General features: G+C 37.8%; 2 protein-coding genes across 5 annotated transcripts; both read left to right on the top strand.

The window, feature by feature from the left end:
- Nucleotides 1-2,598: 2,598 nt before the first annotated feature.
- On the top strand, nt 2,599-3,469 carry LOC130744700 (uncharacterized). The gene is made up of 2 exons (XM_057596861.1): nt 2,599-2,808; nt 2,915-3,469. The coding sequence occupies exons 1-2, from the start codon at nt 2,599-2,601 to the stop codon at nt 3,467-3,469; spliced, it is 765 nt and encodes a 254-aa protein (XP_057452844.1).
- Nucleotides 3,470-6,414: 2,945 nt separating this feature from the next.
- LOC130745786 (protein REDUCED CHLOROPLAST COVERAGE 3) lies at nt 6,415-18,643 on the top strand. 4 transcript variants are annotated; one of them, XM_057598166.1, is made up of 25 exons: nt 6,437-6,559; nt 6,723-6,746; nt 6,838-6,925; nt 7,025-7,089; nt 7,201-7,293; nt 7,426-7,498; nt 9,742-10,062; nt 10,191-10,255; nt 10,356-10,487; nt 11,762-11,803; nt 11,887-12,408; nt 12,600-12,748; nt 12,960-13,464; nt 13,714-13,776; nt 13,869-13,970; nt 14,204-14,521; nt 14,598-14,690; nt 14,794-14,895; nt 14,989-15,093; nt 15,350-15,483; nt 15,568-15,751; nt 15,826-15,957; nt 16,083-16,195; nt 16,280-16,358; nt 16,882-18,643. In XM_057598166.1, the coding sequence occupies exons 3-25, from the start codon at nt 6,856-6,858 to the stop codon at nt 18,445-18,447; spliced, it is 5,028 nt and encodes a 1,675-aa protein (XP_057454149.1). In that variant the 5' UTR covers nt 6,437-6,559; nt 6,723-6,746; nt 6,838-6,855; the 3' UTR covers nt 18,448-18,643. The 4 variants fall into 4 exon arrangements, with proteins under 4 accessions (XP_057454151.1, XP_057454148.1, XP_057454149.1 ...); XM_057598168.1 differs by lacking the exon at nt 6,723-6,746 and having other exon boundaries at nt 6,415-6,559; nt 7,028-7,089; XM_057598165.1 differs by lacking the exon at nt 6,723-6,746 and having other exon boundaries at nt 6,415-6,559.
- Nucleotides 18,644-20,058: the final 1,415 nt, after the last annotated feature.

The following is a 20,058-nucleotide window of genomic DNA, read 5'->3' as shown; positions in this document are numbered from 1 at the left end:
GCTATCAATCATGCTGGTGGTCTGCTGTGCATATGGAAGCTTGGTGTTTTCACATTGCAGGGCAGCGTGGATGGCCCTGGTTACTTGGGGTTGATTGGTGCCTGGGGTGCTGAGGGGATTGAGTGTGTAATAGTTAATATTTATTCACCATGTAGTCTTCAAGAGAAGAGGGTGTTGTGGGAAACTCTTTTGTCTTGGAAGAGGAACTGCTCAGTGGCTGTTTGGTGTGTGGCAGGGGATTTTAACGCAGTGAGGTGTGAGGAGGAGAGGAGGGGAGTTTCTTTGGGTGGGTCGTCTCAACGGAGGGAAATTGCAGACTTCAATAACTTCATAGCTGGTATGGAGTTGTTAGATATTCCCTTATCTGGCAGAAAGTATACTTGGTATAGGCCCAATGGGAGTGCACACAGTAGGCTGGACAGATTCCTGGTGTCGTAGAGTTGGTTACAATTATGGCCAGCTAGTTCACAACTTGTTCTTGATAGGGACATCTCCGATCATTGTCCTGTGTTGCTGCGTTGCTTGATCCAGAATTGGGGACCTAAGCCATTCAGGGTTATGAATTGCTGGCTGAATGATTTTCGGTTTGAACCTTTTGTGAGGCGCTCTTGGGATGAGTTGTGTGTGGAAGGTTGGGGAGCTTTCGTGCTCAAAGAGAAGCTTAAACTTCTTAAATCCAAGTTGAAGGCTTGGAATTTTGAGGTGTTTGGGGACCTCCGGGAGAAGAGGAACTTGGCTGTGCAGCGTATAAATGACCTTGATAGGAAGGAGGAGGAATCAGGGTTGTCTGAGGAGGAGAGGCAGGAGAGGAAAAATCAACTGCATGAATTTTGGTCAATTCTGAAGCTTCATGAGTCTCTTTTATGTCAGAAGGCCAGGTCTAGGTGGTTAAAGGAAGGTGACCAAAATACACAGTATTTTCACTCCTTGATTAATTGGAGACGTAAGACGAATTCTATGCTGGGTCTTATGATTGATGGGGTTTGGGAGGAGGATCCCTTGAAGGTGAAGGAGGAAGTTACTAGGTTCTTCAAGAATAAGTTTTCTGTTGAACCTTCTTCTGGGTTGTGTTTGAGTGGTGTACCTTTTGCCTCAGTTTCGGCTGAGGATAATGCTCTCTTAGTTGGTACGTTTGATGCAGCTGAGATTAAGGAGGCTGTGTGGGAGTGCGGGGGTGACAAAAGTCCTGGTCCTGATGGGTATAATTTCAGATTTGTGCAACGCTTTTGGGAGCTTCTGGAAACTGATTTTAGGACGGTTGTTGATGACTTCTGGCGTAGGGGAGTGTGGCCACGAGGTAGCAATGCGTCTTTTATTGCCTTGATTCCTAAAGTAGATTCTCCGCATAGTTTGAATGACTTCCGTCCCATATCTTTGATTGGTTGTATGTATAAGGTGGTCTCTAAATTGCTGGCAAATAGATTCAAGGCTGTGTTGCCTAAGTTAATTAGTGCAAATCAGTTTGCATTCTTGGGGGGGAGGAATATGCTTGATAGTGTGGTGATTGTGAATGAAGCGTTGGGGATTGCTAAAAGGGACAAGAAATCGACTGTTGTCTTCAAAGTTGATTATGAGAAGGCTTATGATTCAGTGCGATGAGATTTTCTTTGATATATGCTTCGCCGTATGGGGCTGTGCAGAAGGTGGGTTAATTGGATTTGAACTTGTCTGGAATCTGCTTCTGTTTCTGTTTTGGTGAATGGGAGCCCTGGTGAGGAATTCAGTATGGAAAAGGGATTGAGACAGGGTGATCCGTTGGCCCCTTTCTTGTTTTTGGTGGTGGCAGAAGGCCTTCACGGGTTATTTCAGCAAGCAGTTAGTTGTGGTTTGTTTAAGGGGTTCAAGTTTGATAGGGAGAGGGAGTTGGTGGCATCTGTATTACAATTTGCAGATGATACAATTTTCATTGGGGAAGCTTCTGTGAGGAATATAACTGCTATCAAGTGTGTGTTGAGATGCTTTGAATTGGTTTCTGGTCTCAAGGTTAATTTTCATAAGAGCAAGCTGGCTGGGGTGGCTGTGGAGCAGAGAACTTTGTCTGTATTTGCTACAATTTTAAATTGTAAGCAGATGTCGATTCCTTTTGTCTACCTAGGGATCCCAGTGGGGGGCGGGCCAAGTAGAGTGCAATTTTGGGATCCTGTGGTCCAGAAAATTAGAAGCAGATTGTCAAAGTGGAAGCGGACAATGGTTTCATTTGCAGGGCGGATCTGCTTGATTCAAAGTGTGTTGTCTTCTCTTCCACTTTTTTATCTCTCTTTTTTCAAAATGCCAGCAGCGGTGGTTAGCCTATGCACGAGATTAATGAGGAATTTCTTATGGGGTGGCGCTGAGGATGTGTATAAAATTGCTTGGGTTAAATGGGCTGATGTCTGTAGGCCAAAGGAGTCTGGTGGTCTAGGGTTAAAAGACTTGGCAGCCTTCAATAAAGCTCTCGTGGGGAAGTGGAAGAGGCGATTTTTGAATGAATCTGACAGCTTTTGGTGTAAGGTAATTAAAGCGCAATATGATAGATCTCCTTGGTGGAAGGACGTGAATACTTTGTGATGTGGTGAGCCTGCGTTTTGGTTTGATGCGGGCCTCAAGAAGTCGCTTGGAATGGGAGATAAGACTAGCTTCTGGTTAGAGGACTGGACTGGTTTAGGCCGTCTTGAGGGTCGCTTTCACAGGATGTATAATTTGTCTAGGAATAAGTATGCTGCTATACATGAGATTGGTGAGTGGCGGGGTGGGGAGTGGACATGGAGGCTGAAGTGGCGGCGGGAGTTGAAAGGGAGGGAGGAATTGTGGTGGCAGGAATTGCTTCAGGTAGCTAATAATGGTTACCTGCGGGAGGGAAGGCCGGATAAGTGGTTGTGGGAACCAGGGGACGAGGGTGTTTACTCTGTTAAATCCGCATATTCTTTTTTTGCAGGCAGAGGAGGTGGAGTTGGATCCTGGGGTTGATTTCAGGTTAATTTGGGCTAGCCTAGCTCCGTCTAATGTGAAAGCGTTTGTCTGGCGTCTGATGCTCAACCGTGTTCAAACAAAGACCAATCTGCGGCGGCGCCATGCCATTCGCGATGATCAGAGTTTGGCTTGTGCATTCTGTCAGCATCAGGATGAAACGAGCGACCATTTATTTTGTTCTTGTGCGGTTTCTATGGAGACTTGGCGCGCGGTGCTTCGCTGGTTTGGAGTGTCCACCGCTTTACCAGCGCGGGTGAAGGCCTTGTTCGTCCAATTCCCAGTGTTTGGTCGGGGCAATTCCCAGAAAGTTGCGTTGGTGACAGTTTGGATGGCAACTTGTTGGTCTCTCTGGTTGTTCCGTAACTGTATAATCTTTGATCATGGAGCACTGGATGCGGGTCAGGTTTTGGACTTGATTCAGGTTCGTACTTGGCACTGGATAAAGGCGAAACAGGTGAATTTCCGGAATTCGTTATATGAATGGAAGATGTGCCCGATGGCTTGTTTGGAGTCTTTGTGATTTTAGCTTGCTTGTTTGTTGCTGGTTCTTGTTGTCTGGTGCTTTTATAAGCAAGGTTGTTTGTTTGTTGGGCAGCTTGGGGTATTTCTAGTTTAGCAGCTGGGTTTTCTGTTTTTCTTCTTCTTAAGTCTTTTTCCTGTTCTTGTATTTGGGTTTAGCACCCCTTGTGCTATATTTAAATACAATTCATTTGATTATCAAAAAAAAATTACTTGGTTGTTCAGAGATGGAGCCATGGAGGCCTATGTTCTTTCCTATGGAGGATAAACTCGAGAAGGTGGTTGTGTGGATCAGGATATCTGGGCTGCCTGTGGAATGTTATGATGATAATCGTGTCGTATGGGGTTTGGGCAACGCGGTCGGTAAATCGCTGAAGATTGATAAGAATAGTACTCATAGGGAGATGGAGGAGGGTGCTGGAAAATGCTTCTCCGGTTCGAGAGGGAAATCTGCTAGACTGTGTGTTGAAATTGATATTGGGAAGGTGCTGGTTTCGAGTGTCGCGTTGCAGGATAGGAAGTTTCCTGTTGAGTATGAGGGGCTGCATTTGGTTTGCTTTGCTTGTGGGAGATATGGTCATCAACAGGAAGCTTGTGCATTGACGAAGAACATTGGGAAACTTTCACTGAGCTCGGGTTCAAAGGACTAGAATTTTAGGCCTTGGATGTTGGCGCAGAAGAATCGAAAGGTAAAAAATCAACAAGCTAAGAGTGGTCTAATGAAGAACTTGATTAGAGATGAGAACACAACAATGAAAGCTAGAAGATTTGGTGTTAAGGAGGTAGTAAGGAGGTGAGGTCAGTTTTGGAAAAAGGCTAATGCTGCTGCCATGATTCACTTTCATAATATGACTATTGGCTGCTAAGTTTATAAATTGAAGTTGTAACCTGTGACTTATAAATTATAATGTCATTTTATCCACGCTAAACAAATTCTTGTATAGCTTTGCAATTCAGATGCAAGTTAAATATCAAATTAGTGCAGGAAAATTTGTTAACAATTTTCCGTCTCTAATCCTCTATATAGTCCTTCCTATGTCTTCCTAATCCTTTGTAAACATTTTCTCTTATACTGTAAACCTAGTTCTTACTATGTTTTAGCAGTATGTTAAGTGATAAGGGCTAGACTTAGGATAACTGATGAGGAATCAACACCCTGATCCTTCATTGAATGCATTGCTCTAACACATGGATTCATGGAAGTGATATTGCAAAGTTAGTGCATGGAGCATACAGCACACGTAGTCATTCATTGTTGTTTTCTCTAACCAATGGAGTAAAGATTCTCCCAATTTTCCATGTTAAAGCATTAAAATATGAACTGACAGGATATAATAACCTTCTTAAATAATAATATTATAAGGTACTTGGTCGAATGTGTCTTATTTTGCAGTTACATTCTAAAAAATGAAAAAAGCTGATATGTAGAGGCTACCTTATTTGTCAAGCAGTGGACCTGGATTTGATTAGTGACATCCTCTCTATGGGAATGAATCCCTCATGTCACATGACATAGTCCACATGGGATGACCTTAACCCCCTTTTGATGCTTCAACTTTCTGCTTGTATTGTTTTTCACTGTGGGGGGAAAATTTGTTCTTTGAACCTACATACGTTTAATGGAGGAATAGCAGAAAAGTTACTTCGTGCTAAGTTCATTTTATGCCAATGAAAAGTTATAATTGCATTTTCTTACATCCTGCTATCCTAGTATCCATTGAAGGATATTTGATGTGTTCAGTTTAGTCCCTAGAAATTCTGTAGTTTACTCATGATAAATTTATGGAGTGAACATGAGTAAAACTAATTTTGCTTAGTGTGCAGTAATCAGGTTTCTGATGTTGGATTTCAGCTCTGCTTGAAGCTGCAAGACAAGCTAATTTGAAAGGTACTTTCAGTGAAATAGCAGAAGGATTTGCAACTCTGTAGAGATACTGAATTTGAGCCCTAAGATATTCATGATTTTGTTTTTAGGGAATTGATAAGCTGTGCTTGATAGAGAAGGTTGGGGAACACAACAACTGAATTGCAATAGTATCTTACAGGAAAATGAAGTTTAATGGCAGTTATATGTTAGAAAATTGGAATATTTTTCATGCAAATGACATATTCAGTATCTATAGTATAAAACTCATTTTAAGATTTAATTTGATATATCATTTGGATTTTGAGTCATTCCGAGGCAACTATTTCAACATAGCAACATAGCAACATTGGGTCCATTGGTGGATTGAGCATCATATTCAAACACACGGGGAGTCCAGCATATATATAACAAATTTGTTAATATGCCAAGCTCTTTTAATAAAATCAAGCTAAAAAGAAAAGTATTCATTTCTTGAATAATATCAAAAGTAATAACTCTTTTAATTTTTCTCAATAAATTTCTTTCTGTCATAAGATACCAAACAAAGCGAAAATGATTGAAGGTAGGAAGCATAAAAGAGGAGCATGAGTGGACTTGACTGAAATGTAAATAGTACAAACAACAAAGGCTAACAACCGTTAAGAAGATGACAAGCTTGGTTGATTAGGCTTCAATGAATCTGGATCCTCTCATAAATTCTCTCATGTTCCTTCATGTTGAACTTTTGTGTATATATCTCTTTAGAAATATTTAAAGGTTCATGCTTATACCTATTTAACGCATACAGGTAAAAAGAGATAAATACAAAATTTCAACATGCGGAAATTTTCACACGGGTTGTTCAATAGTGGACCTGGCCCATTGATTCTGTGTACTGCCAAACAAGCCGAATCAACGGACCACAATTGCTCCTTGCTGGAGGCTGGAGGAAGAAAAACTGAAGGCCCAAACAAGTGATAAAACAAAATATCCCATCTGCCACACAAGTTCCTGCCACGTGGCGTTTAATCAACGGTATTTCTCCCTACCACCGTCCTGCTTTGTCTTTAGCCCCAGCCTAAGTGCATGGGCACACTCAACACTATGTTCACATGACTTGGTTCCACAATCCACATATATAGAGAGAGAGAAACAAAGAGTGAGAGAGAGAGAGAGAGAGAGAGAAGGGATATCAGCTTATTAGCAACAAGGAGAGGCCAGAATTGCTCTCAAATCCTGAAAAAGGTTAAAAACTTGATGACCCTTATCCTATCTTCTTCAGGACAATTCACAATATAACATGCTCTTCTCAGCAACATAATTTTTCTTTGTTCTCATTTCTCAACCCATATAAAGTCTTCCTCTCATTCATCATCATTCACTCAGTCACTGTTTTCTTCTTTTTCAGCACCTCACTCAGCAATTCATATTGGTATTGTCAATCATTTCATGAAGTAAGCTTTGTGAGCTAGCTTTCTGTCCAAACTTAACCCCCCCCCCCTTTTTTTTTCTCCCTGTGATAGTGTCCAAAGGGGGTGAAAATGGCCCCAAAATCAGGGAAAGGGAAATCAAATAAAGCTAAGGCAGAGAAGAAGAAAAAAGATGAGAAAGGTCATGCTCTTTTTCACTTAGAATGATAAAGATATTGATTTCTTCTTCTTTTGCTCTAAATATTTATAACTAAACCTTTTTTTTCTTGTGTGTTTTCAGCAGTTGCACCTTCTCTTGTTGACATCACTGTGGTCACTCCTAATGATACCCAGCTTGTATTGAAGGTACACATTTCAATTCACATTCCTCAAATTTCTTGCATTTTCTCACAAACCACATTCAAATTTGGTTCAATATTACTGACTTTCTGACTCTGCTGTGAAATTTTTCCAAAGGGTATCTCTACTGATAAGATACTTGATGTAAGGAGGTTGTTGGCTGTAAAGACAGAGACATGCCATTTCACAAATTATTCTTTATCTCACGAGGTTGGTTGGCATTTTTTAAAATTTCAATTGAATGATTTTTAATCATTTACTCAGTAATTTATTCCGTATAAGCCAAACTCTGTAGCTTTTTAGTTTTTGTTTTTAATTGATTCAATGTTGTTCCTGGTTTAGGTTAAAGGGCAGAGATTAAATGACAGAGTGGAAGTTGTTACCCTAAAGCCATGTCTTGTAACAATGGTTGAAGGTAGGTGTAGCTAGCATACCTATTACTCACCAATTGTGCATCATTTGCATGTGCATTTTAGTTGAATATTGAATATACTGATTTTGGGTATATTTAAATGTTCTTTATTGTACTTTAGCAAAGAGGGCAATAAGCTTATTAGCGTTGCAGCTCAATCATGCATTGAAGAAAAAATAAGCCCATAATTTCTAATTCAAGGTTAATTGAATACATGTGTAGATACACCGTGAAAAATTACAGTGATTAAAGTCTCCATGAAAATATTCAACTTTCCTTAACTTTTACAAGTGTTCACATAATTTTGACTTCACTGTGATTTTTCACTATTTACTCAATCATACACTGAGAATGGGTGGGGGTGTAACTGTGTAAATAAAGAGGTGGTTGAGTTCTGCATTTTACCATTTTGGTTGATGTCAGTGCTGCTGCCATATCTTTTTAGCTGATATCTTTGGAAAGCTTTAAGTAGAATGCAAAGAGAAAAGTTTATTCTTTAAAAGAAGTAGCAAAATTGATGCAAGAGATTTTAGATGGGAAAGTGAACAACTTTATGTGGATTCTCATGCTAAAAAAACTCTGCTTTGGTCACTAAAGTCATAATGCTTCAAGTATGTGCTTGGAAAAAAGTTTTATTTTTGTAAGGTAATGCTTGGAAATGGTTAGGAATTTAATTTGGTGTATTAAATTGTTAAACTTGACTTTTGAAGAGAAAAAGAAGTTGAATGAGGGATGGACGGCATTCAAGTTTAAAGAAATTTTTATGAATGCAGACACACTTGTTAATGGTGCATAAATCACGTGATAGTATTAAGTATTAGTAATATCTTCTTATGAATATTTATTTTTTCCTTTTAGATATTTATTCATATGCATTGACTATTTGGTAAAAATACATGTGAGTAATCTGACATGAAATTTTTTACTCTAGTTTTTTTATTTTTGGTAAAAAGTACTTATGGTTTTGACCTACTCTTTAATGCCTTCTCTATTGGAGGAGACCCATTGATATTTTTTATGGTCCACAATCAGGTGCTCTTTATAGTTAAAACGCATTTTATGGAACATAAAGTTACTACCATGTTTCAAGGGCCCTAGTAATTTTGAAGGCAATAATGGATGGTCATAGTTCCCTTGATTAAAAATGTTTTATAAATACAAACATTTTAAATATAGTTTTGTAATCTGTTTTTCCAATATCTAAAATCGCAATTCATGAGAGCATTTATTATATTTATATGCTTGTCACTTTCACACAATATTTACATTACCTATCGATATTTTATTTCTGAAAATAGAATTATTGTCATTTTCATGGACGGTGATATTTCATTTTTAATGTTATGCGCTGATCGGATTTGCCGAGAATTGTTGTTGTCATTTATTCAAGTTGTACTCTTTGGTGGGAATACCAGGGTCCACTTTTCTCCTTTGCCATCTCCATCGCATATTTACCTTTATTTATTCATTAATGCAAGTTTTCTCATCTCTTCAAAATCTAGTCGTTGAATAATTATAAATTTTTGGTACATAGTCGTTGAATAATTATTAGCCCAATAATACTTTACGGTCAACAAAAAATCTAAACAATGCTACATGTGATTAACTATTTTTCTTTAAAATACCCAATTAGTAATCGTCGGTCGTAGACCGTTTGAGTCCTTAATATTGAGAGTTTGATTCTTAGAAGTCATATTTTTTTTGTGTGGAGATTTTTAACTTGCATCACATGCTTCAAATATGATACTTTTATTTTAAAACTAAAAGAAATATTTTTCTCCAAATCATGGTCATACAATACCATGATTAAAAAGATTGTCTATCTAAAAAATTTAAATAAAATGTATGTTAAATCAATGTAGGATTAAAGTAATTTAACACAAATTTTGTTTAGAACTATTTAGACAATCTGATTTAATCTATGAACGTTTTTGTCCTAAATTTATATGTCTCTCAACTTTTATAATTTAAGCTATTATGATTTAGCCTGCAGGATTTAGCTTGCATGTTTCCTTGTTGGTCTCATATATTGGTGTTACTCATTCATGCAATTTGTATTGTATCATCTATCGTACTTTCAAAAAAAATATATATATATATATATATCTATCGTTGGATACTTTCAAAAAAAAATCTATCGTTGGATGTTTACTTTATTTATTTATTTACATTTTTTAATCAATTATGTTTTTAATTTTATTTATTTATTTATTTGTTTATGCCACTGTGTTTTTTTTTTTTGATAGAGGATTACACAGAGGAAACCGATGCAATTGCACACGTGCGAAGGCTCTTGGACATTGTGGCCTGCACAACCAGGTCCGCAAAGCCCAAACGAAGCCCGTCAAACGCAGACTCAAAGCCTAAGAAAAACGGAAAAGCCCACAAGACCATTACGAGCCCACCCGCAACACCCAATGGAGAATCCCGGGTCGGGTCACCGTCGTCGGAACCGCCGGCATCGCCGATCTCGGACAACGTCGGCATGGTGGCCATTCACCCAACGCCGAAGCTCTCAGATTTCTACGAATTCTTCTCGTTCTCTCATGTCTCTCCCCCGATTTTACGTGAGTTTCTCTTCCTCTTCAATCTTCATGGTTTTTTGTTGAGCTTGTTGATGATGGGTAATGGAGATTATGGTTCTATGGAAGTAGAGTTTTGATTTTGGTCATGTGGGTATTTGTGTCTCTTGCAGATTTGAAGAGATGTGAACTGAAGGAGGAAGATGATAGACGCAAAGGAGATTATTTTCAGCTTCAGGTTCTGGTTTTTTCTATTTTGCATTTTTTTTCTTGTTACGTTTGTTTTAACTTTGAATGATAGTTAAAGCTGAAAATGTTGGTGTTGGTGCATCATGAAGGTGAAAATCTGCAATGGGAAGGTAGTGGAAGTGGTTGCTTCAGAGAAAGGGTTTTACAGTGTGGGAAAGTTGTCTCTGCAGAGCCGCACTTTGGTTGATCTTCTGCAACAGCTCAGCAGAGGTTTTGCTAATGTAAGTATATGGTTATGTTTATTCATAGTTGTTTGTCTTTTTGATTTCTGAACTTAGTTGGGGTGTGTGTTATTATGTATCAGCATCTGTATTGTGCAGGGTGATAGTGTCTCATATGTTGGTTACATTAGGACCGGGCACCGAGGAATATTTGGTTTTTTCATGACTTGGTTTTGAAAAATTAATGAGCATATATTCACTTCTTTCTTGATTAAAGAAAGAATCTGTAGGGGTTAGATTTTGGTATCTCATGTAGTACTAGCTTTTTTTGGTGTCTTTGTATTTTTGAGTTAGAGTGTTTGAATGTGCTTTTAGTTAATCCGTATCTTGTGTTAGAGTGTTTTTTTGCTAAGTTGAAATTAAATACATACACACACTTTGGAGTAATGTTAAATCGTCATACAAACTAAATGGAGTAAGTATTAAATGATAAGTGTGTTTATCATGTCACAATGCCTATCGTATTAAATTTTTCATTGTGATTTGTTTAATCTAGGTACCATTTATAGACTCTCAATCTTGCTGTTATGCTGTATGATATGTTAAATCTAACCAAACTTCATATAATATGATGTGTTGCAGTAAATTTTAGAAGAATTTGGATTTGTAAAAAAAACCTGGACAAGTATTATTTCCTCATGAAATATGTTGAGGAATGCTATGTATTTTTCACTTTTGAATAAATTTTACTTGGGACTTGGTGAATAAAAAGTGAACTCAAGTAATTTTCTTGTCCCTTCCCGAAATTCACTTGATAGTAAATGTTTAGGAGAATGCATGAATAAGAATATGTTAATATAGTTATAGTCATGACCTTAAATTGTGGGGATGTGTTAAATTAGTGTCAAGACATATCACCAGAGTGAAACGTGACTTGGATGCAAATCGTGAAACCTAACATGCTATTAGTCATGTACTGAAATATGTTGAAGTTCAAACATTCCAAACTGCATTATTATTTGTGATGGTTGGTGGGTGGTATTTTAGTCAAACACTACCTTTTAAACATGATTTGTTAATCGAATTTTTTTATACGGTTTCCTTGTTAAATTGAAGGTAGCTTTTCATAAGGTTTTTTCTTCAGCAAATTGTTTCCATATTTTGTGTTTTGTTCAGCTCTCACTGCACAAACTTTACATACCAGGTTATCAGAAAACACTAACATGTGTGTATATATCTTACATGTCTGCTTATTCTTTATCCCATCGTAGGAGCTTTATCGCAAGTAGTTCAATGTTTTACCTTTGACTCTAACAGAAAACTGGTCAATGCAGGCATATGGATTGTTGATGAAAGCTTTCTTGGAACGTAATAAGGTTCACTTTCCATCAAATGAAGTTGATTATTTTCTTTTCTTTCCAAAATAAATGTGTTTATTAACAAGTAAAAGCTTCTGCAGTTTGGCAATCTTCCATATGGATTCCGATCAAACACATGGCTTGTCCCTCCATCTGTTGCTGAGTCTCCTTCAACCTTTCCAGCTCTACCTGCTGAAGATGAAAACTGGGGTGGTAATGGTGGTGGCCAAGGAAGAAATGGTGAATACAATCTGAGACCATGGGCAACAGATTTTGCAATATTGGCTTCTCTTCCTTGCAAAACTGAGGAGGAGAGGGTGGTCAGAGATAGAAAAGCTTTTTTGCTTCACAGTCAGTTTGTTGATACCTCTATTTTTAAGGCGGTTGCGGCCATACAGCATGTCTTGGACTCCAGGCCAAATATGAAGGATGAAATGAATTCTTCTCCGGGTTCAATTCTGCATGAAGATCAAGTTGGGGACTTATTGGTCTTGGTCAAGCGCGATATCCGAGGTGGAACTAAAAAGTTTGAATCTTCACAGAAGGAATCCAGTACACATAAGGAGAATGCTAAGAAAAATTTAATTAAAGGGTTGACTGCAGATGAAAGTGTCGTCGTTAATGTAAGTCATAACTCCTTCATGCAAGGTTATAGATGTATATGCATATGTAGAGCTAGATATTGATTGCATCTACTCCTATCCCATTGAAATTCTAAAAGTGGGTGTTAAAATGGTTTTGTGTTTGTACGGCTAGAACTCTTCCACGTGTAAGGTATTAAAATGAGACCTTTTTTTGGCCTTCTTGATTACAGGATACTTCTTCTTTGGCTGTGGTTGTTGTACACCATTGTGGATACACAGCAACAATAAAGGTTGTGGGCAATGCGAACGTGAGGATGCTTCAAGATATTGAAATAGATGACCAGCCAGATGGAGGAGCAAATGCTCTTAACATCAACAGGTTTGAACAATAAGCTTTTCCAAGTATGTTTGTTATCTGCGGATGGTTTGGAGATGCTTGCATTTCTAGTATCATATAAACCAAAAATAATTATGTACCCATTCTCTCTTGGTTTGTGGAATCATGGCTATGGAAATGCTGGCAATGTCACCCATATAAATCAAACATTATATTTATGATGATGCCTCCCACATTTTTATGACTTTTGCAGTTTGAGGCTACTGCTTCACAAGTCTGGAACTGAGTCATCAGAAGGGACTTCATCGTCGCTATCAAATTTGGATGACTTAGATTCTTCCAACTATCTTGTTCATAAGGTTGTTCAAGAATGCATGGAGAAGATAAAGGAGGAGCCTAGTGTTTCAAAAAGCTCTATTCGATGGGAACTTGGTTCTTGTTGGGTGCAGCATCTTCAAAAACAGGAAAACTCTACAGATAACAATTCTGAAAACAAAGAAGATAGCAAAGAAGTTGAAGCTGTTAAAGGTCTTGGAAAGCAATTTAAACTTTTGAAAAGGAGAGAAAAGAAACCAAGTAGTTTGGATGGTCCAGATTCTATGGAGGAAAATGATTCTACACCTGGAAATGTGAATGTAGGTGCTGATAAAGTTGAGCCAAACAAAGATGAGTCAAGTAGCTCTAATGAATTGGAGAAGCTACTTTCTAAAGATGCATTTTCACGTCTCAAGGAATCTGGAACTGGTCTTCATATGAAGGTGTGTAGAATATTTTGAAGATTGTGACACCCTCTTTTGGTGTATTATTCAATTGCCATTTGTTTTACTTGTAAATTAACTAGTGTTTATGTTACATCTCGTGATTATTGTATTTTCAATTTAGATTTTTTAGTTTTTACCTTTTCTATTGAGTTTATTTATGGGTAATGTTTTAGATTTTGTTACAGCGTAATGTTTACGATTATGTGTCTTTCATATTTCATTTCAATTTGTTTCTTCCTGCAACAGTCAGTAGATGAGCTTATCAACATGGCACACAAGTTTTATGATGAAATTGCCTTGCCGAAGCTGGTAACGTTAAATTTCTCAATGTATTCTTGATTTCTTTACATAACATGAAGGTTGTAGACCTGAATTAAGAACTGAATGTATTGCTCTTTTAGGCTACGGACTTTGGATCACTTGAACTTTCTCCTGTGGACGGTCGCACACTTACTGACTTTATGCATTTAAGAGGTTTACAGATGCGATCTTTGGGTGAAGTGGTGAGAATAATTTTCTTTATTTCCTTGCTTCTTCCAGAAACATCTTTGAAAACTGAGGATGACACTTTTTGGGTCTCCTAATGATCTTACTATCTCTAAAATCTATATCATCTCTTTGAATGGATGTTAAAATGTTCTGAGTATTGAACTGTTTGACAGCTCCTGCTCCAAACTAAATACTGCAACCGGTTAAACCAGTTCTGTGGTTGGTTCTAATTTCTTGTACAAAACAGGTTAAACTTGCAGAGAATCTTCCACACATACAATCCCTTTGTATTCATGAGATGATTACTCGTGCTTTCAAGCATCTTCTTAAAGCAATTATCGCATCTGTTGACAATAAAGCAAACTTACCTTCAGTCATTGCATCGGCTCTGAATTTTGCACTTGGAGGGTGTCCAGTGGAAGATACCGACCAAACTTTGGGTGGTGATCATCATCTTAAAATTCAGTGGTTACGTATATTTTTGTCCAAAAGATTTGGATGGACATTGAATGATGAATTTAAACACTTGAGAAAGTTATCAATTCTCAGAGGGCTCTGTCACAAGGTATCTCTACCATTTGACTTCTTTTTATGTTCTTTTCACTTGAAGATTTTATTCATCGCAGATTTTTTTTTCTCAGGTTGGATTGGAATTGGTCCCAAGAGATTATGACATGGAATCCCCCAAGCCTTTTGGAAAATATGATATTATCAGTCTGGTTCCCGTTTGCAAGGTTGGACCTGTTTATATTAAAGTCCCCATGTGCATTCTTTGCATAATTCAATAAATATCATCTCATTGAACAATTTACCAAGAAGATAAAATTTATTGTACAGCATGTAGGGTGCTCCTCTGTAGATGGACGCAATTTATTGGAATCTTCCAAAATTGCTCTAGATAAAGGAAAGCTTGAGGATGCTGTAAACTATGGAACAAAAGTACCAAACACTTTCTTTTGTCTCTGCATTATGTGTCATTCAATGTGTGTTCATAAATGTGGTGCATTTTTTGACATTAACATCTTGTTGTAGGCATTAGCAAAGATGATGGCTGTTTGTGGTCCTTATCATCGAAATACTGCAAGTGCATATAGTCTTCTAGCTGTGGTTCTCTACCACACAGGAGATTTCAACCAGGTGAAGAATATTTCAGATTTTCGTCTCAGCTATTATAGAAATTTGGGTTATTTAAGAACAATTATTTCTTATGTTAGCTTAAGCCAAGTGATGATAGAACATAGAAGTACTGTTTTGGAACCTATATACGATAATGAATCAATGGTTTTATCCACAGTCTGGAGGAAGTGTGACATGGTTGAGTGGCAGTTTTAAGTAGTGAAAAGTTGAATGTCCAATTTTTATATTAAAATTTTTTAGTGCTTTCTTTATTTAGGCCACCATTTATCAACAAAAGGCCTTGGATATAAATGAGAGGGAGCTTGGGCTTGACCATCCTGATACAATGAAAAGCTACGGGGATCTTTCTGTTTTCTACTATCGCCTGCAACACATTGAGCTGGCTCTGAAGTAAGTAAAACTATGTTGAATCGGTTTAGTTGCTTGTGTCATGAGTCATGATTACTTACTAGAACTTAATGTATCTTTTTACAGGTACGTTAATCGTGCTCTATTCCTCCTTCATTTTACGTGTGGGCTGTCACATCCAAATACAGCTGCAACATATATAAATGTGGCTATGATGGAAGAGGGCATAGGAAATGTCAATGTGGCCCTTAGGTACTTGCATGAAGCTCTTAAATGCAACAAAAGATTGTTAGGAGCTGATCATATACAGGTCTCTCTCTTCCTCCTGACCCCTTTACCCCCGTGGATGGAACATTTTTTCATACAGTATTTTTCATTGTATAGACTGCTGCAAGCTATCATGCTATAGCTATAGCTCTTTCCTTGATGGAAGCATATTCTCTGAGTGTGCAACATGAGCAAACTACATTAAAGATACTTCAATCAAAGCTTGGGTCAGAAGATCTTCGTACACAGGTCATTCCCTTTCTTATAGTTTTGATGTCAAGGAATCTGCAGTTTGATACCTTTCTTGGATTTTTCAGAACATCTAAGACATATGGTATTGGCTATTTTTTTAAATGTCTTTTTCTCGAATGCAGGATGCTGCTGCATGGCTTGAATATTTTGAATCAAAAGCCTTGGAGCAGCAAGAAGCAGCTAAAAATGGAACTCCAAAGGCAGATACATCTATCGCAAGTAAAGGTCACCTTAGGTACTGACATGGTATCGCCATAATACTGTGTTTCAACTTGGCTATATTCCAGGGTACAAAAATAGCTGACTTTTTTGCATGCAGTGTGTCAGATCTCCTGGATTTTATAAGTCCTGACAGCGTGTCAAAAGCCAATGATTCTCAGAAGAAAAGGCGTGCAAAGGTGGGTAATATTTTTCTAGATGTTATTTATTCTGAAAGAAAAAACTTCCTTTAGTTTTGCGACTTCCGACTGGCCCCGTGATTTTGGGCTCAATGTGATTTTCCGTTTTCCACTGTGTATCCATACATGCCCTAAATAGATTTTCCTTTTATGGGTTTGCTTGTAACCAATGGATCTATTGCGGATTTAATCAAATTTATTCTATGTTCTTATGGTATATACTAAGGTAATATATATTTTTCTCCTAAATAAAATACCTCTTGTTCCAGTTTCATTGCGCCTGTGCCTTCCATTAACTACTGTCCATCCTTAAGGGAAACAAGGGAGAATATGTTCAAAAGATTGGAAGTTTTTACATTTATTGGCAAGTTTGAAGGGCATTCAACCTATTACTTCTTTTGGAGTTAGCTTATAGTTCTAGGTGAAGTTCTATGAGAGTATTGGAAGCAATTCTGAGAACTTATTTATCTTGTTTTATCCTATTTTTAATTTGACCTATCTGTTTTTATATGTGATTTTTCAGATAGTTCCAGTAAGTGATAACAACTGTGAAGAACATGTTGATACAGTAGCTGATGAGGACATTCTTTTTGATAATTCAAATGATGCTAAAACTACGGGAGAAGGGAATATAGAAGAAAAAAATGGCACACGTGATTCAGAAGAACTTAAAGAAAATGGTGATCTCACAAGGTACACACCGGTGACAAGTGAAGTTGTTTATGAGACATCATCAGATGAAGGTTGGAAAGAAGCCAGTTCAAAAGGACGTTCAGCAAATGCTGCGAACCGCAAGTTTGCACGCAGACAACGACCTCATCTATCAAAGCTCAGCATCAACGGTTCTGATAGGGGAATCAGTTATAGGAATGACATTGCTTCACCGCTGGAAAAAGGAGCTCCAAAAGTTATTGCAGGCATGTCATCTCCGTCTAGACAATCAAAAGCTCGAAACCTATCTTTGAAGGAGGACTCTGTTAATAAACAGACAAAAGCTCTTCTGTCCAAAAATTCCTCGGCTCCAGCTTCTGTAAGTCCTTTGGCTTCAAAGTCTGTATCTTACAAAGAAGTGGCTGTGGCACCGCCAGGAACAGTCTTAAAGCCATTGTTGGAAAAAGGTGAGATAGAGAGGGTAAGTGCTGAAAATGAGATATGCAGCAGTTCATCTGTGATGCCATTAAATGAAGGCTCCAGCCAAAGTTCCATCATTAATCCAGTTTCCCAGGAAGACAAATCAGAGGGAACTTGTGAAATTGAATCTCAACAAGAAAATTCTGAACCGGAGCTTGAGACAGTTTCCCTTGCATCTGATAAGGCAAAACTGGCTGAAGCAAATTGTAGTAAGCTTTCAGCTGCTGCCAAACCGTTCAATCCCGGAACACTGTCCTTGTCGCACCAGTTAAATTCAGCATCCTTCACAACCATTTATGACGCAAATGTTAGCCAAGCCGTGCTTGTGGAGCCTGTGCTCCCCCCTGCAGCTGCCAGGGTTCCTTGTGGGCCTAGATCACCTCTATATTACAGAACCAACTACGCTTTCCGCATGAAACATGGTTCTACAAAATTCCATACTGTCAGGGAAAGAAGTGGATTTGGGGCTCCAAGAATTATGAATCCTCATGCACCTGAATTTGTTCCTAGAGGTGCGTCTCAAACAGAGACTGGTGATTCTGAAAAAAATAAGCTAGATGATAGTTCTCCAAAAAAGAGCATATCTGAATCTGAGAAGTCAGAGATAGCAAGGCAAATATTGCTCAGTTTTCTAGTAAAATCTGTTCACCAAAATATTGATTCAACGGACGAATCTAAAGTTGGTGATAGAAAAATTGAGAATTTGGGAAATTCTTCTGATGACATAGCAAAAGACAGCGCTGTCATAAAAATTAAGTATGGTAATGAGGAAAAAAACAAGACAGTTACTCATTCACGTGAAAGTGAGGAGCAAGAAAAATTAGATGTAACTGGGAAAAAGGATGGAGATAGTGAAGGGTTTGTAGTTGTCACAAACAAGAAAAAAAACAGGCAGAAGATCACAAATGGAGTCTCAGAATTGTACAACCAGCAGTCCATCTGTGCTTCGGTTCGATGAACACAATCACATTGCTCCAATGTTGTTTGTCCATATGAGACTGTCTGGCCAAGACTCTTGACATCATATTGTTAATAGTATATAATGCCATGCCATAGAATTTTGGTCGTTGAGTTCATTTTGTTTATTCTTCATAAAGTAAGTTTTGTCCTGATATTTAGAAATTTTGTTTTATCAATAAAAATCTGATTAGCAAGTTTACTTAGTATGTTTTTTATAATATGGCAGTGTGATTTCACAAGTCTGATGCAGGGTTGAACAGTTTCTTCTTGAACTTCATTCCTGGTAGCTGAATATTTGACTTTCCACTTGCTAGTTTGTGCCTTGCTGGGCTTTAACAATCCAATAGCTATCCTATGCTGCATGTTAATATGCAATGAGAGTGAACTGAATCCTGAATAATTCAATTATTAGAGTATATAGAGATGGAGTGCTCAGCCATGCTTTGAAATTTAGAAACTTCTTTCTCCATTGAGATGGAGGAATATTATCAATAGAGAATAAAGGAGTTCCTGAAGGGATTGGAGTATTAACTTGTCGAGGATGTAGTCTTGTTAGTTCATGTATTTAATTTTAAAATATTTATTTAGTTTTGTTGATAAACATTTACATGTATCTGAATGCTCAAAAGAACTTTGCTTTTAACTTGAAAATACCCTTGTTGATTGACATTTGTTTTTATCAGGATGGTAAAAAATATCGTGCCTTTTTTGTTATTTATCAGCTAGCTAATAAATTTAAAGATGAATTTTGTTATGGCTTAGGGACTCGAGAAGCTGTGACAAGCCATAATAATAAGCCCCTAATTTCTCATTCAAGGTTGCTTGAATAGTTAATGGAATGGTAGGGTGTATATAAATAAAGAAGGTTGTGTTGAGTCCTAAGGAGTAATGGGGTTTTACCATTTTGGTTGCATTCAATGCTGCTGCTGCCATATTTTTTCAGCATAAAAGTTGGGACTATCTTTGGAAAGTAATAGTAGAATGCGATGAATAAGGTTTATTCTTTACAAGAGGTTTTTGATTGGAATTGAAGCCAACAATTTTATGTGGATCCTCATTCTTCTGCTGGCTCTGCTTTGGCTTCGGCCTATTGGATCGAAAGCTTTAAACCACGGTCAGGTTGATTGATCTCTATGCACTGATGGCAGGAACATCGAGAGTTCACCTCCAAAAGTGATTCTTAAATTAGTATGAGAGTAGAGAGCTTGTACTCCATAGAATGAGTGCGCAACTTTTTGGTGTGGGATGACCATTTATATATAGATGGTGATTACCACGTTTGTTATGCTTGTTAGGAGTAGGGGTAGGAATATGACACGATGTGTCTCGCTGACCGCGTTTGCTGCAAAGCATGGTTCGATTAGCGTGATACGCGGATGACAAGATGTACCTCACACAACGTATGTGATGCAAAGTAGGCTTCGATTAGCGTAAAACTGATTTGTTGACATAATGGTGAATTTTTGAGTGTTTCGTCACGCAAACTGTCTTAAAGTTGATTTGGTGACATAAAGGAGATCAGGTGCGCAGTGACGTAAAATTGATTTGTTGACATAAAGGTGAATTTTTAAGTGTCAAATAAGGTTTTGCATATATAGACCTAACCTAT

This window comes from Lotus japonicus, chromosome 3 (assembly GCF_012489685.1).
Source record: "Lotus japonicus ecotype B-129 chromosome 3, LjGifu_v1.2".
NCBI classification, from domain to species: domain Eukaryota; kingdom Viridiplantae; phylum Streptophyta; class Magnoliopsida; order Fabales; family Fabaceae; genus Lotus; species Lotus japonicus.
Note: the sequence above shows the minus strand (reverse complement) of the source record. Positions and strands in the feature narration are given on the sequence as shown.